This window comes from Lissotriton helveticus, chromosome 11, assembly GCF_964261635.1.
Source record: "Lissotriton helveticus chromosome 11, aLisHel1.1, whole genome shotgun sequence".
NCBI classification, from domain to species: Eukaryota; Metazoa; Chordata; class Amphibia; order Caudata; family Salamandridae; genus Lissotriton; species Lissotriton helveticus.
In genome coordinates, this window is record NC_136072.1 from 802277791 (window position 1) to 802295931 (window position 18141).

An 18141-nucleotide genomic window follows, 5' to 3' on the forward strand; every position below is an offset into this window, starting at 1 on the left:
GTATGTTTCCCAATAGCGGAGAGCATTCTAGCTTGACTATCATCTTGCTATTGCTAGGATTTCTAAGAATTCTTTCTGTAGTAGCTCAGGAGCTGTCCTACTGAATTTAGCGGGCTGGAATCAGGAACATATACCAGCCCTTTGTTCTGTGATTAAAGACCTAGATGGATCCCCAATCTGATGTATGGCTAGCTGAGCAGGTCTGCATACCATATTTGCCTGGACCATATATGGGCAATTAGAATTATCTCCCAGTTGTCATTTTCAAGTTTACTATTTCATTGAATCAGAATGGTTATGTACCAGACAATGGGATTAAGCAAAAATCAAAAAGGCATTAGGATGCGTTTTTGGGTATTTCTTGGAGGCAAAGAGTGAGCATTTGAAATTATACAATCAATCAAAAGGGGAGGGACTAGGCGCAGTTAAAGGTCCAGCACGCATGCTCCCATCTTGGAATATACATACGTACACAAGCGGAAATTATGTGAATTCTTTGTGGCAAACCTTGATCTCTGGTCGCCTAAATATGCAAAATATTGATTCCAATTGAAGTGATAATTTGAAAGTATGGTAGCCTGTTTAAAATTGGAAAAAAAAGTATTTCTTTAACACCTCAGAGAGTTTCATCTTAATACATCAGATTATTCTTTTACAGCGCACAATCTAAACTCACATATTGGAAGGTGTGATAACGAAGAACAAGCATTGAAAATGCAATAGGTCTCGCCTTTGAATAAGTTAAAGCCATTTGCTTTGCTAATGGTATTGTATTATAGCTTTGTATTATTTAGTGTATGTTTGTGATATGTTGTGGTTCTATGTTAGAATTGTACTTGTTAGCTGTGTAATAGTTACAGAGCATGGTGTTAGTAGGAGAAGAGCAGTGTTTAAGATTTGGGAAGGCGAATGATTAGAAGAATAGCATGTGTGTTAATGAAGTATAGAGAGGAGTAGAATAGCAAGAGGCAGACTAAAGGGGCGGGGGGAGAGCAAATAGGGAGAAGGAATAAAGTGTGTAGTACATTAGCGTTATTTTTAAAGTAAGAAAGTGTGGAGAGCAGTATGAGGAATAAGGAACAGAGCTTGTGCCGATACCTACGCACTTTTAAGGACACTGTGTCATTATATATTTGTGCTGTTATTGAATTAGCTTCAGTGAAATGATAGAACAATCAAAACATACAGGGGTGTCGCCTGTAGCACCCAAACAAACACATAGACATGGCAATAGTACTCCCAATGGAGGCCAGGATGTGCAAAAGTGAAGGGTAAAGATCACCGAAGCAAAATAAGCCAAGGAGGTGAAAACCTGACAACTCATGCTCAGTGAAGGGATGTGATTGGATGGCGATCCATGCAGATAGAGTAAAAGTTTTTTTTTCATATTCCAACAGCATCCCAAAAAAAGTAAAAACCGGCACCACCATTGCTCAAGAAAGACTACCACTTACAGAATGGTTCTGCAACAATATATAACAACTTATAACCCCAAATTTAAATTGCTGCATGCAGTAACACTGAAATTCTTCCTTACCCTGTTAAGAAATGGTAGAAAGCACTGGTAAACTCCGCTAACTGACGTCCGTAAAACGTGTAAGCTTGAAAACGTCAAGTAATTACCTCATATAACGAATTGCCAGTGAAAATTGATCGGTGACTGCACTGTCACACGGTAAAATGGTCTCAAAGGTTGCTGGAAAGAATTAGTAGAGTCTCAATATTAGCACAGACGTGTGTAAAGTAACTATATTAACTTGATCCAAAGTACTGGCATTCTTCTTACTGCAACACACCAAGACTGCCGCGCCAAACTCACTCCTAGGAAAACCGAGTAAACAGAACAGGTACGCCAGGAGGTTTTTAAACGCCCTGGAAAAGGGACTAAAAATTAATACCCGAAACGTGCGCCATATTTAAAGGGTGCTCCGTGTATAAGGCTATGAATTGTAATGTGGAGAGTGCGCGGAAAGCTGAAGAAAAACAACTGAGAAATAACGAAACTCAATAACAAATGTGCCCTCACTGAGAGTGGCCTCGCGTGATGTGCATGCCTTACTCAAATTTAAGGACCTTGTTTCAAATACACAAAGTATAATGAAAAAAATAATAATGTCAGACATGAACACCCACCGAGCAGTTTAAAACTGAGTGCGGCGCCGCTTGAAGAACAAAGCACTTGTTTTTTGTTTTTTTTAACTTTAATACTGAGCGCAGTGTTAAAAAGTAATGGTAAAAAAAAAAAAGAGCCAATATTAATTATAAAACCCACCTTGCCGTGCCACCAGTAAAAACATCCAGTCCAGGTGGGCGCGGCCAAAAGTGGACAGGGTGGTAGCCAGGAGGGACTAAAAAGCTTCTGGTACAATCATCACACTCTGTTTAGCATTACGGGTGGAGCCGAAACACCACTTCAGAAACTATTGATTCCAAGAAGCCCTCGCAGAGCAAGCAACGCAAGTGCGCTGCAACGCCAGGCGAGAACTAAAAAGGAGGCACTGTAAAATACAGTATTTGCCTAGATAACCCAATTTGGTCAAGCAGGGAAGCCAGGATTGGGCCCAGTTTTTCTGGTTTAACATTAAACAAGTCGCTCACTAGATAGCTACCCCTTTCCCTCATTTTTAACGCCCAAAGGTTTATGCTTTGCTTTTATTACCTGGTGCATGATGGTAGAGTGTAATTGGCAGGCAGAAGCCACATTAAATCTCTGATCGTTTTGGTCTTGAGGCTCGAACATTAAGTGGCTCGCCTGCCTCAACTTGTCAAGGTTTGCAGGATTTTGAGCACTCTCTTGGCTGATTCAGGTTTAATTGTATCCACTCGTGTCTTATGTTTCAAAAGGCCTTTTCTAAATTAGGGTCCCTAAAACCCTGTACCTGTGGTGATTTCTCAGAACAAGATCTTCTACATTGTATCTTTTGTTTGTGGATTTTATAATGATCTTCGGTGTAAATATATTTTACCACTTTTTAAACATTGCCATTTTGCACAAGTGAGGCCTTCTTTGATTTACCTGCAAATGCTGTCTCCGCCTAGGACACGTTTCGGGGTGGCGAGCTTTTTAGCAAGGGCTTTACGACATAGAAAAAGAATTGAAAATGCAATAGACCTGTAGCAGAGCGACTATGGTTTTATGAAGACATGTGATAACAATCATATAGATAAGCTCCCTAACAAGGCCTACGAATATGCAGCTGTTTATTTCGTATGGGTAAATCAATATTTGATGTTTTAGGTCTCGCCTGTCGATGCGCATGCGCATCGAGCTTGCGAGCCTATTGCGGCTCAAACAACCTTTAACTACGAAGCAAGGAATCGTGGCGATTCCTTGCAGTGCCCGTGACTTTTAAGCTCAATGCGCATGTGCATTGAGCTTAAAAGCGCGTGCACAACCGCCCGCATTCCTCCGACACCTTTGAAGTGAAGCTTAGCTTCACTTCAAAGGCCCGGCTCCTTCACACCCACATGCCGCTCTCGCTCTCCCCGCTCCGCCCCCTCCCCTTCCCGCCGTGTCGCATTTCTCCTCCCCCCTCCCCTCTCTTCCCTCCGGCTTGTTTGTTTATTTGACCCGCTCCGCCCCCTCCCCTTCCCGCCGTGTCGCATTATTTTGAGGATAGATTTAATCCCTATGCGATCGTATTTATACTGTTTGGACCTGATTTTACAAAGTTTAACTTTTTCTGATACTAAAATGCATTTGTTCTAATATGGATTAAAAAAGCATTTGTATTCCCTGCAGCTGCACCATGAAATTAAAAAGGAAGTTATTTTGTGTTCCATTTTGCTCTAGAACTCTGAGCAATTCACGCGTGACCGGATATGAGGAGTTTCACGGTCATTATATGCAGACATGAATGTATTGCAACCTCTAATCTAACAACAATAACGTCTTCCTTCTGTGCAATGAATGCCAGCCTAAATCAGGAGTGAGAGGCATGCCACTACGCTGCTTTGCTTTCTTTCCATCTTCTAGAAATTGCAACCATTCCAGTGGAAAACAGATGAAATCATGCGTTTCTAACGCACCTCCCGAGAACATCTAGGCTCCTTCACACCCACATGCCGCTCTCGCTCTCCCCGCTCCGCCCCCTCCCCTTCCCGCCGTGTCGCATTTCTCCTCCCCCCTCCCCTCTCTTCCCTCCGGCTTGTTTGTTTATTTGACCCGCTCCGCCCCCTCCCCTTCCCGCCGTGTCGCATTATTTTGAGGATATATTTAATCCCTATGCGATCGTATTTATACTGTTTGGACCTGATTTTACAAAGTTTAACTTTTTCTGATACTAAAATGCATTTGTTCTAATATGGATTAAAAAAGCATTTGTATTCCCTGCAGCTGCACCATGAAATTAAAAAGGAAGTTATTTTGTGTTCCATTTTGCTCTAGAACTCTGAGCAATTCACGCGTGACCGGATATGAGGAGTTTCACGGTCATTATATGCAGACATGAATGTATTGCAACCTCTAATCTAACAACAATAACGTCTTCCTTCTGTGCAATGAATGCCAGCCTAAATCAGGAGTGAGAGGCATACCACTACGCTGCTTTGCTTTCTTTCCATCTTCTAGAAATTGCAACCATTCCAGTGGAAAACAGATGAAATCATGCGTTTCTAACGCACCTCCCGAGAACATCTAGACAAACCTCAAAATTTTGAAACATTCAGGTAAATGCTTCCGACTGAGTTTCACCTAATAGGCTTATATCCATTAAGAATGTTTCCAGTACCACAAGCATTTCTCAAAGCTTTCCTTCATATCCCAAGCAAGCCACTAGAACCAAACTAAAGCATAAATACTACAGAACACAACAACTCGGGCAGCTTAACCCACCGAGGGCCTCATACTTCATTCCTCATTAAAGAAACTGCATTGGCTCCCTATCAAGACTTGGTTACATTTCAAGACCATGACCATAAACTATTAAGTTTAACTTTTAAGTTCTTGGGTTTATTTAAAACACCTCATCTTCCAGCACACCTTCGCAGATCTGCAGGAAAACATCTGTTGAGTCCCCTAAATGCACCCGCTTTTTACCTTTTTGAGGTTTGAGTCCTCTAAATAAGGCCCCATTCTGGCTGATCTGTGAAACTGGATAACGTACGCCATTAAGCAAAGTCCCCTTTAGCACAGGCGCAGCTTGGAATTTGACAGACTGGCAGGCCTCAGATTAAGGGTGCCACAGGTATAGAAAATAACATTTTTATTTTTTCCATACAGAATAAAAAGCATCATCAGACGTGTCGTGTCGAAAGTAACTGCATTTAGGAGGGTCAAATACAGAAAGCAGCTACTCATGCATGCGATCTGTGAAATGTGCCCACCCTTACGGTGCTTACTTTGCATTTTCTACACTTTCTCCTACCCGTTCCTCTTGGCAGGTCGCACTTCTGCTTGTCTTTCATCACCCACCACTCCCAACTTCCTTCGCCCCCTCCCCCAAACTTTCCCTAGCACAGACGCACACAGGTTTAACCACCACTGTAGATGTTTCAGGATTGCAACACGTTTCGCTGGTCACAGCAATATTGCATGTAAAATTAGAACAACCTGCACTCCACTGAACAAGATTTGTTTTTAATGTCACTCATGAAGTCCTCTTATGTATCATTAGTAGTGCACGATCGGGGAGAAAAGTTAATGTTTCCCTCCATAGTGGATACTTCGTCCTCCAGTTTTTTTCAGCATCACCATCTTGCCTTGTCCTTTTAACTTGTGAAGCAGACATTCAGTACCGTCCACCACCTGTCTTATTTCCAAATCTACATGCAAAGAGGCAGAGGCTAACAAAGTAAAATATACAAGAGCGCAAACTATGTTGGTCTTCTGCGTAGATAGGGGCTTCTTGAGAAGCGCGGTTAATCCTTACTTTACGTCAAGGGAAACCATTCCTGGTCAAAGGTGTTGTTACCTCAAATATGAATGATGATAGATCATTAAAAAAAATCTGGTGCACAATACTAGGCATAGGCCTTGAGAAAGCCCGATTCAAAATGAGAAAGTAATTACTTCTGTTGGAGTATGATGAAATTAAATAACTTCAGTTTTAAGAGCAGGGACACTACACTAATGCAGGTGCTGGGAAGTGAAGATATAACGCCTACTCAAATTTTAATGAGGTTTAAAAAAAAAATGTAAAAAAAAAATGCAGCAATTCATTGGGGATTAAAATATCCTCGGCAGTTTGTTTATTTGACCCGCTCCGCCCCCTCCCCTTCCCGCCGTGTCGCATTTCTCCTCCCCCCTCCCCTCTCTTCCCTCCGTTTTGTTAAAGTCCGTCGCTATGCTACTTGCCCTATCCAAATGGCTCTGAAGTGCCAGACAGCGGAACAACTTGAATTAGTCACTGACAAAGTCGATAGGTCGCTACCATGTTCCTTCAAAGAAGTTTTTGCGTGCTTTGCATGTACGTGTGATTCACAAGAGAAATAGGGGCTCGACGGTGCCTAGTTTGCACAAGTCTGCCTCCCGCTGTGGGTCGGCCCGATGAGAAGAGCTGCGCTGATTGGCAAAGTGTCCCCTCTACATTGTTAGTTGAGCCGGAGCTGTTGCGACTCAAGGTAGGAATCTGTGTGCAGCGAACTCTTATGTTTTACTACTTCGGACTGCTGATGCTTATTCTTGGGAATGTCGCACGGCGCATGCAATCTCCATAAGGTTTGGTGCTTTGAAAACTGGTGCCGAATTCCACTTTCATTCTCAGTTGCACTAAAATAGCCTTGCAGATGATGGTCACTTTTCATCTCAAACGTTTTAATGTCCTTCTATGGTTATACATATGTCTGAAAGCTCTGTTGAACTGCCAGTGCCCTTTTGCTTTTATTCTATAATTGCAATGCTTTTTAATTAACACGCCAATAAAGATGTGACACATGAAATTGTTTATGAAAAACAGCCACAGAGCACACGCTAAAAGCTGAGGCAGGCTAGGTTCAAAGTGTTTCCCCAGCAGGGCTTTAAGTGAGATGAAAACACAGGGGTGGTGGTCTCACAGAGGGCCATGGCCAAAGTAATTAAGTGCGTTGCTTAAACACACCTAAGCTAAAAATCTGTGCTTAGCATAGTGTTCCGCCCGACATGTATTTTGCAGCAATTATGGCTTGTTTTTTTTACTTGCCATTGTTTTTTAATGCGGTATTAGATCTCTCAGATTTGGGTTAGGTTGCTTCTTTTACGAGGCACGCGTCCTGCATCCAGTGGTGGTGGCTTCTCTGTTGCACTTCTTGGATGACATCACTGTCTGGCGCCGCTCACTTATTTCCTGGAAATAGAAACGTACTTTCTGCGGAGAGGCAGGACGTGCCCCTGTAAACGGCGATCCAGCATTTCTATCAGATGTGCAACGTAAAACCTGACCAAGGCGAATGGAGGCTCTTTTGGGGGAAATTAGGGCAGAAAGATTTCATTTTTCCAGACTTTTATTTTTCAAGTTCGCCTGACTTCACATTCCTGGATTGCAGTCGCCGAAACAAAGCGGCCAGCTCTTCTTCCCTGAAGCGAATCCTTCTGGCGCTCAACACTGCCGCTGACGTGCTTTCAAAGGGGCGTTTAAGAATGACCCGACAGGGAGCTTGCTCGGATCGTTCCTTTGTTCCCCAATACGGAAGATGGGATGCAGCGACCCTCAACCCCTCACTCACCCTCAACCCCTCACCCTCAACCCCTCATCCTCAACCCCTCATCCTCAACCCCTCACCCTCACCCTCACTCACCCTCACCCTCACCCACCCTCAACCCCTCACCCTCAACCCCTCACCCTCAACACCTCACCCTCACTCACCCTCAACCCCTCACTCACCCTCAACCCCTCACCCTCACTCACCCTCAACCCCTCACCCTCACTCACCCTCAACCCCTCACCCTCACTCACCCTCACTCACCCTCACCCTCACTCACCCTCACTCACCCTCAACCCCTCACCCTCACTCACCCTCAACCCCTCACCCTCACTCACCCTCACTCACCCTCACTCACCCTCAACCCCTCACTCACCCTCACTCATCATCACTCACCCTCAACCCCTCACCCTCACCCACCCTCAACACCTCACCCTAACTCACAATCACCCTCACTCACCCTCACCCTCACTCACTCTCACTCACCCTCAACCCCTCACTCACCCTCAACCCCTCACTCACCCTCACTCACCCTCAACACCTCACCCTCACACAGTGCAATAGGTCTCAGAGGATTTTTAGTTAAAGCTTTTACAATTGTTTATGGCTTTTTTGATTTGTAATTCTTTAGCATTGGCTACAAGAAATAAAAATGCTAAAGATTTACAACAAAAAACCCATAAACAATTCTAAAAGCACTAACTCTAATGCTGCGAGACCTATTGCATTTCCAATGCTTGTTTAAAGTTCAATGTAAGATTAGCATATATGAGTTTGAAGATTTGTTACGTGTGATAAAATGCATTTTTTTTTAGCTTTTTAATCATGGTTGTTGTACATTGTACTTTTATGGCCACAATTTGGCCAAATAAAGCTTGTGTTTGACTTCGGTTTACATTTGTGTTACTAGTGAAAGTCATTCTTTGGTTCTCACGAACTTAGCTAGGCACCTGCCTGTATCATTTGTGAGAATTGTATCATGAAACTACTACTAGAAACTACTATATATTAGGGTATACATTTGAATCTGGACTTTCCTCATTAGAGATGTATCCTGCAATGATTTCAGGGGGAACCCTGGTCGAATAACTCTGGAATTCAAAGACTATTAATATTTTTTGTTGATACATTCTTTCAAACTCAAGTGTGAAAGGTTATTTCTTTGGTGAGGAAATGGGCAATACAAAGAACAAAACATCTTTCAACAAGAGAGAGAACATTAGCACAAAGAAAGCACAAATAAAAAGTGCAGGACAAGTATTCCATAAATCCTGTCTAATGGCAGAAAAAAACAAATGGGTCGGTAAGATTAACAACTCATGAGTAGGATCAGGGCATGCACTTAGGAAGGGGATGCACATCCCCTCTAAATCAGCTAGGATGGCAGGACAATCTGACAAAGAACAGCCTGAAGTGAAATTTTCCTACACTCACATCCAAATGAATCAGAACCTTATGCTCACCTAGGAAGTGGGGCAATCTGGAACTTCAAAGCTGAGCCCTGCTCGCCAGCCCACTGTCGTGTTAGGATGTTGGGAGAACGCACAAGCTGATCAACAGTTTCATCATTTTGTGCCAGGGCTGGTGACTCACAAGAGTCTAACTCAGTTACAGCAGTCAGCCCCTCTTCCGGCACCAGGTCAAATGTAACTGCTGAGAAAAAGACATATTATTAGTGAACTGTAAGAGATAGCAATATTTTCAACCTTGGCTCAATATCCTGAGAGTTCTACACTGAGCAGCTTGCCAACACCCCACCATTACCTAGCTGTTGTCTAGACACCACCTCAATTCCAAAGAGTAACTTAACTTTCCTGTCCAGGTTTCTTACCATTCCATCTGTGCTAGACAAACTTAACAATTACATCATCCCATCAACAGTTTATATTATAGGTGGAGTTCTCTGTATAATTTCAAGTCACCCATGGAGGTGGGAAGAAAAAGTTAGTTACATGTATATAAATTTCTTGTAAGATTAACGGCCACATGCATCAACCTATTTAGGAAGTGCAAACGGTGCGAATCAGTAAAATCGGCTGTTTGCGATTCCTAAATAAGTTTTTGGGATGCATCATACATTTTTGTGAAATTCGCTATTGTTAGTGATTTCCAAAAATGCGATTGCTTTTAAGGAATCGCAAATTTGCGATTCCTTAAAAGCAATGCATGATTGTTTTTCAAATTGCGAATTAGCAATTAGGGGGTGCAAATTACCACGAGGTTGACCTCGTGGTAATTTGCGAAAAGTTATGAAAATGCTCAAAAATGCATTTTTAAACTTTCATGTTACAGACACACATGTCCTTAGGACATGTGTGTGTGAAACATGCACTTTAAAATACATTTCAGGGGTGCAGGGGGGGGTCCTTTGGACCCCCCTCTGCACCCTTGGAATGCATTAACAAATTGCGAATCATATTTTCAAATTCGCAATTTGTAAATGCCTTCCCATTGACTCCTATGGGCCTTTTGGCCCATAGGAATCAATGGGATTTGCGAAATCGCAATTAGGAATTCGCATAATATTTGCGATTCGGTAAAAATTGCGATTTTTACAGAATCGCAAATATTATGCGAAAAAAATCATGCATCCCATTTTGCGATTCCTTATTTGCGATTCCCTAAAATTCGCAAATAAGGAATCGCAAAACCTTACAATGATGCATGTGGCCGTAAATGCCCGACACAGTGCTGAAACTGACAGCACTTATAAAAAGAAAAACTGCTCCTCTAAGAAATAATGTTTTGGGATTTCTGTTTGCAGGCAAACTAAAACTATTTATTAAAAAAGAAAACAACAACAAAAACGCTCATTAGGGGAAAGATAAATTCTAAAAACATTGTAGCATTATCATTTTCCAAATCAGTTTTGAAAGGAAAAAATAAATGTAGTGAAAATGTATCAGACTGGCAGTACTTTCAAGAGCTTTTAAGGGGGCCGTCAGCTAATACTCCATAATGCTCAACTCTGGCAGATAACACTCTATTTGCTGTGTCCGAACACTAGGATACTCGTTCTGATCACATTGAGATCACTGGAGACGAGGGTGGAGTGGTTACAACTCAAATGAAAATTCATGTGATGGAGAGCTATGATTACAAGTCATTTGTACTTTGTAATTCTAGGAGTATTTGTAAAGTACACAGACGGTACAGCTCCATGGCTCTAGGGACACTGGCCCAGGAAGATAAGACACAAATTGGGCTTTTGCGCAAAAAGCCATGTTTTCAGTTGTTTACTAAAGATAGAGAGAGCAAATATATGAGAAGTGAGTTACACATCTTAGCTGTGGTTACAGACGGGGCTCTCCCTCCAGCTTTGGAACTACAATGTACAGGATCCTGAAGTATCTCCAGGGAGGCAGATCTATGGTTGCGAGTCAGGAGATAACGTTTGAGCTTAGAAAAGGGAAATGTGGAAAAGCTGAGTAGAATGGTTTGTGCACAATAGATTTGAACATTACTCTCTTTTCCACTGGAAGGCATAGGAGCTAGTGGAGAAATGGGCACACATGCCCCCATTTCCTTATGTTCGTGATGAGTCTGGCTAATGTACTCTGCATCAACTAAAATTTAGGCAGAACGTTTGAAGAAGCACCTTTAGAAATGCTATTCTCATAATCTAGACATGACCGGCCTAGTGTAAAGCTCTACAAAATGGAGGAGGAGGAGTCAATGAAGCCAGAGGGTTTGGCTTTAGTCGTCCCAAGATAACATCAGAAACTGCGACTGGGGTGAAAGTTTTCCAGCAGAGTGAGGAGGAGTTCAAGTGTCAGGAGGTTTCCACAAAACAAGTCAGTGCTTTAGTTTTAGTGATTGACAGATTGTTAAATGATAATTTTACAAGGAGCTCTTGAGAGGGATTAAAAAGCGTGCGCAAACAAATGGAGTTCTTGAACTAACAGATAACATGGAACAGCGCTTTGAAGAAATGTCAACATTGGAGAGTTTATTTGTTATAATAAATTCTCTTAGCCTCCATTATTGCAGAGGTGGATCTTAATTGTAATAGGACCTATGTTCTACAAAGTAGTTTTGGCTGCAGGATTTTTCTGCTCTCCTAGTTATGAACTTTAGCGCATTAAGGGCTGACGTAAACCAAGGTTAGCATGGCTGGGAGCTCAACTGCCATGGCAAGACTGAAAAAGGAGTAGCAGGTTGGGCCAATTGGTATCTTACCTCGGGTGACTACACCCTCTAGTATGCCACCCCCCGGAGGCGATCATCAAGATGGTGGGGGCTGAAAGATGTGCTTCAACTCACCTCACCCACCATTAGGGATGGAGTTGGCACACGCCCTATTCTTCCAGGTTTTCCAGCCCAAAGTGGGTATGTAAACCGAGGGCTGACATCTGCTGCTGGCAGGATGGATGGGGTCGCATTACAAAGGCAGCAGGCCTTTGAAGCTTACTCTTCAAGCACTGGCCCATCCTGGGGGAGGAGGTGTGACACCTCTGCCCAGGATGTGCATTATTTCTGGTCCCAGAGAGCAGAGGCTCTTCACCCAGGGGTCCAGAAACATGTCTGGCTGCCTACTGCCGGTCAGAGACTGTAGGGAGATTTTCAGGGGGCATCTCTGACTAGATGGTAAATTAAATCTCACACTGGCATCTGTGTGGATTTATTGAGGGAAGTAGTTTGTTATAAAAACACTCCTGTGTTCAGTGTACCTGTGGAACTCGAGTTTCCAGCCACTGTACTCTTCATGTCTTTACTGGCACCTACAACCATTACGGAATGGATCCTAATATTTTAGGGGCATATCTGCTCATGCAAATATGCTGTCACCTGTGGTTTAGTGCACCTTGCCTTGGGGCAGTAAGGCCTGCAAGAGGAGTGACTTACATATACCTTCAGGCAGTGCTGGCTGGCATGGCACCCAAGCAGGGAGTCATGTCGACTTTGTTGTTTTCTACCTCACAGGGCCATGCAAGCTGCAAGGGCAGTGGCATGGTCCCAGTGAGGGGGGTCCCAGGAGACCCTCGTCAGCACCCAGGCCATAAGGATCCAGGGTACCTCTTACCAGGGACTTACAGGGGGCAGAAGTACCAATTGTGAATACATTTTAGGGAAGAAGCTCTGGCACAGACAACCTTGTTGAGAAGGGCCCTGTGCACTACAATTGAAGCCAAATCAAAACCAGACAAAAAGTGGGGGCTATCCATGTAAAAAGAGGCACATTCTCACAGGGATTCATTGAAGGGCAGTAGAGGTTTTTTGTTGGATACCCCAGGCTGAAAGACCTCCATCAGGACCTTAGTCTTGAGTTCAACGGAAGGCAACTGTAGGTTGAGATCCTCCATCGCCCTTCTCACCACCATAGCAAAAAATTCTACTACCTCCTTAGCCACACTAGGAGGAGAGACCAAGCCAGTGTCTGGTGATGTATCCAGGCCACTGGCATCCACCAGCTCCTCATACCAGTTGCCATCATCCAGATGGGCCAAAGGGTCTTCATGGGGCTCAGGGTAACAAACCATAATGATCCTCAGATCTACCCCAGCCAATAGCTCACAAGGTTTTCAAAGGAAAGGAGACACCATCTCCGACAGACGTTCGGGTCCAGTAAGGGCCCGTGTCGAACGCTACCGGTCTGGCTCCATGTCGGAGTTGGGAATCACTATGGATTTGGCACCACCGGACTGAACCCCGGCGCAGGTCATGGATTCGCAAGGTGTGCAGTTCAGAATCAGGAAGGGCCAGACTGATTCCGAGCGCAAACACGCCGACAGAAGTCCAGTTGATGCGCCTTTCAAATCTCTGGGGGCTGAAGGTGCCCTGGGGGGGGGAGAGGGGGGTTCTGCACATCCATTCCAAATATGAGGTGCAAGACCTAAAAGCTCCTTGAGTTGGGCTGGGGTCGCTCCACTCCAGGAAATTCTGGGAGGTACAGTTGAGAGGGGGATGGCCAAATGAATGTACACATGCACAGGGGAACTGGTTATGCACATTTTCTATTAACAGCTAATTGTCCTTCTATAAAATGCAGAGTACCTACATGTCTGGAATAGGACACAGGCATAACTTCAATTCAAAATGGATGCTGTTTTTTCAGTTACACTTCATACTGCTGCTATCTTATTCTGCTTTTCGTGGGATTCTTTTTCTGACTCTCTGATGCCAAAGTATAGTAGTGACTACAACTATATTAATGCATCCGTATTATAGGAGCACATTATACCGTATACAAATGTACTGAATCGAACATTCCGGTAATTCAGGGAAGGGCAGCAGCAGTGGTTGCCGGTAGAGGCCACTGGCACTCATTTTGGGTGATTTTTGCGGACCGACACTTATTTTTCCTCTTCAGAGAATTACTGAATTCAATAGAGGGGAAAACACATAAGAAGAAAGGAGGACGAGAAACTGCCACAAAGAGGAAAACGAGGAACCTACAAGAGTGAGATAAAGGGACAGGGGAAGTCTGGCAGAGGATTAAAAAGGCCTGGGTTGATTCAAAACATCAGCATTTGTATTCAGCATTCTAAAATGTAACTGGGGGTTTCTGAGCAGAGCATTTGGCACCTGCACTCATTCTTTTACAAATTACGTACTGGGCAGCAGGTGTACTAGCCTGAAGGAGGGCCCTACCTTCTGGTGCCCAGAGATCGGACCATGCCTTCCTTTTACTGGCCGTTCTGCATGGTTTTCCATTTGAGCAAAATTCATGGATTTACCTTTTGAGTATTGTATTCAGTCAATTCAATGTCACATGACTTTCATACACCCAGCTCTGCCTCACACCATGGCTGCTTTCAATCCTCAATTTGAAAAGCAATCTTAGGGGATGGGTAATTTTCTCTCTGTACTGGCTCCCTCTCTTTGGAAAAGTTTTTCCCAGAGCATCCACAAACTACAACGCATTTGCACATTTGCAAACAATTTAAAATGTGCTCCTTCTGTCTGAACTGTACTTTATAATGTGAATGCAGCCCATTCTGCCAAGAAACAAGGATCCTCATTATGCCCTTTTCAGATGCTACACAGACATATGTATACATTTTACCAGCTAAATCTATAAGAGAGTTTACCTTTGGCTTTCTTGTTGGTGTTTTTCATGATATCAAAGATAGTTTCTCGTAGCTCTTCAATTGGCTGTTGATAAATAGAACATGGCATTAACAAAACTTCAAAAACATCCCAAGTCATAAGAATGGATTGCGGCACAATCACTGCAATGTTCTAGGACCACAGTGATGATTCATGTTCTCAAATTCCCCCTTTCTATTGAGAACTTTGGGCCAAACTACATTATTAATGTTCAAAACTCTGCTTTATTATGTACGGGGCAGTCTGACTGAGCCATGCCCGAAGAGGACATGTCAATGCACCGAACAATACTATGGAAACACAGGGGTGTGGAATTTTTGGTGCCATGTAGTGCGGCAACATGTTTTGGCAGTAATCTCCTTATATATGAGCTTGGATATATACTCTACGATTATGCCAGGGCTCATACCATAGTAGTGTTTGAATACTTGCTATCCCCTTATGTTGACATGTTTCCGCAGATCTACATACTGGGGCTGTAGGAAGTGGTAAGCAATAGTTCCAGGGTTGCAATGCCCTTGTGAGTCTGAGCAAACCTACTAACTTGCATGTTTTAAGGGTTTTCAACAACTCTTCTCTGATCTCTTCCCATACTGAGAAATGTTGGAAATTTCCTCTCAACAACGGGTTGAGGAATAAAGTGGTTGGAGGGAAAGTGAACTTGCATGCACTCAGATTTCCGCATGAGCAAATCTACACATGTATGTTTGCTCATGCTAAAATACAGTTTACAAGTATTTTCTAGGAGTACCATTTCTTGCCCAACTTCTGTAACTTCTTGTGAAAACATGAAAGCCGTATGGCTGCTCTCAATGCAAGGACATATACCATGGGTGCACTTTTGAATTTTTATTTAATAATTGGGCCCCTAATTTGGTCTGGTGTTAACCATGGCCTTTTGTGTTTATTAAAATTCTGTGTCTCTCTCTCTCTCCCTCTCTCTGTATCGGATGGCTTTACTGTGAGTGACAGCATTGTGCTATTTCACAAGGAGCATATCTACACACAAAGTAGTTTTGTTCACTGCCAGTAACTACTGTGGCAGTATATGCTTTTTGAGAGCTAATTTGTTTTTGCTTTTGCCAATGTTTATTATGGTGAGGGCCCGGCAGCTCCCTCACCAATAATGTTTTACAAAAATCATGCAAAAACAATTTACACATCGACAAAACTAAAAAGCTGACCACCAATTTCAGTCCTACAGGCTTTGCCAATGTTTGTTTATTTGTTTCCCATAATTTTATTGAAACTGGTTACACAGATTTTCCATTATGAATATTTTTGGGAAATATTAGCATGTAACAGATTTTACTAAATGATACTGCAAAGAAACAGTACCTGAATTTTTACAGTATTTGAGCGAAATATTTTATTTTCAAAACAGAAAATCATCAATCTTGCTTTCAAGCATCTGCAAATATTTGCATCCAATCAGATAGCGTTCTGGGAGCATTCTACATATCCTCAAATTGCTCAACTTTTTTTCTAACTTCTTTTTATTATCTGAATAATGGTATCATACAAAGCAAGTTGTATCTCACACATACAACATACGCAAGATAGTTGGCAAAGTTCTTACAATTGCAATTTGATACACAAGGATGCATGTTTTTAGTAAACAGTATAACAACTTAGGCTATCGTCAGTACTTCAGAGAATTCAATATGTTAATCACAATAAAAGTATCAAAAATATGGTTAAAAAGGTTAGTGCATCAATGTTCGTGTGGTCGGTTTGGTGACAGAAAACCTTGGCATAGTCATATAGGCGCTATTAGATTCCAAGGGGCATATCACATATTCGCAAGACAGAGAAAGTGGGGTGATCACAAGTGGTGCATTCAACATGAGAGGCATACAAACAAACAGTGCATTAGAAGTAACAACCTCGTTTTTGAACCCAGACCGTCACTCCACCCCTTGGCAGCCATGCCTCTCTATGGTGTGGTAATGGGTTCAGGAGACAACAATGCATCTCTATCTCGCACCCACCGGAGGAATGGCTCCCAGATGTCCCGAGGGCGGGAGGCAGTCGGCATTAATTCTCAATAGGTTCCAAGTTGAGTGTGGCCATAAGTCACGTCTGATAACCAGTCTGCAAACTTGGGAAGCGTCCTGCGCCCCCCAGCGAATTGCTTCCTGACGCTTGGCATATAACATCAAAAGAGCATGCAGCTTGCGACATTTGGGTTCCGTGTCAGCCACCCACCCTAATAATCCCAGCAGCGGGGATGGCGTATCCGTTCTCTTAAGAATCTGGTTAATTGCATCGAATACTGCCGTCCAGTAACCAAGGAGGAATGGGCAGCTCCAGGCCACATGGATGAAGGAGGCACCCTCCGCACCACACTTCCAACAGTTATTGTCCTCTCTTAGACCCATTCGGTGGAGAGAAACAGGGGTACGATAAAATCTATGTAAGAATTTGAAGTGGATTAACCGGAGTTTATAAATAGGGGAAAGTTCCGACAGTTGCTTACAGCAAAAGGACCATTGGTCTTCAGTCAGTGGCGGGTCAAGTTCAGCATTCCGCAAGTGCATAGAATTAGGCGTTACAAGGGGAGATTGTTCTTGCATTGCATTGTATAAAAGAGATATCAACTTTTCGGGGATGCTCTGGCTAGAATGTTCTGGAGAGCTTGAAGTTGTGGAGGTTCCTCCGGAAAGTGGTCCCAGAAGGCTTTACAGGATGATTTCAGTTTATGATACATGAACCTGTCTGTAAAAGACGGGGCCGGTCCTTCTTCAGCAAATTGTATATCGCGGAACATGCCATTTGGATAAAGATCAGCGAATGTGCGTAGCGTCGTTCCTGCCAAGGAGATGTCTCCCCTACTTTCCTCTAGGCATGGTATCATTGGGTTTTGTCTGAGAGGAATTGCCGGCGTGTATAAAAGAGAAAGACCTGCACGCCTTCGCAACTCCTTCCATGCCCAGCGCAACATATTCGCAGTGTCTATGTCTAGTGATGGTCTCGGAGTTCTGTGATAGAGGGCTACACTGAGTGGAAGCGGAGACACTGAGTCCATTTCCACCGCCACATGCGGTTGATAGGGAGTGGGAAACTGGACCAGAAATGTGCAAACTGGGCCTGCGCACATAAGGCATATAGGTGCATGTCAGGCGCGCCCATGCCTCCCTGCCGCAACGGCAGCGTCAGAAGCGCCCAAGATAGCCTAGCTTGTCCGCCCGCCCACACCAATGCAAGTAGATGGGAGCGCAGACAAGCGAAAAAATGCTTCGTCAAGGGGATCGGGATGTTCACAAAGAGATACAGGAATTTTGGCAGAACCACCATTTTTGCAAGGGCAATTCTGCCAGCAAGAGATAGCGGTAGTTTTGTCCATATGGCCACTTTCCCTTCAAGCCAAGCCACAGCTCTGCCAAAATTTAGGGCCCAGACGTCCTGGATGTTACGGCTTATCCACACACCCAGATATATGACTTCATCTGCCTCCCACCGTAGAGGGAATTC

At 43.5% G+C, this 18141-nt stretch overlaps 1 protein-coding gene across 2 annotated transcripts in view; it reads right to left on the reverse strand.

The window, feature by feature from the left end:
* Positions 1 to 18141, reverse strand: part of LOC144791968 (uncharacterized) — a 157893-nt gene that overhangs the window by 49162 nt on the left and 90590 nt on the right. Inside the window, exons 7-8 of one of the 2 annotated variants that reach the window (XM_078666828.1) lie at positions 14649 to 14712; positions 9081 to 9267 (exon numbers count right to left, since the gene is read on the reverse strand). In XM_078666828.1, the coding sequence (XP_078522954.1) occupies positions 9081 to 9267; positions 14649 to 14712 (251 nt within the window). Of the gene's footprint in view, positions 1 to 9080; positions 9271 to 14648; positions 14713 to 18141 lie in introns of both variants that reach the window. The other variant, XM_078666827.1, reaches the window with a different exon arrangement.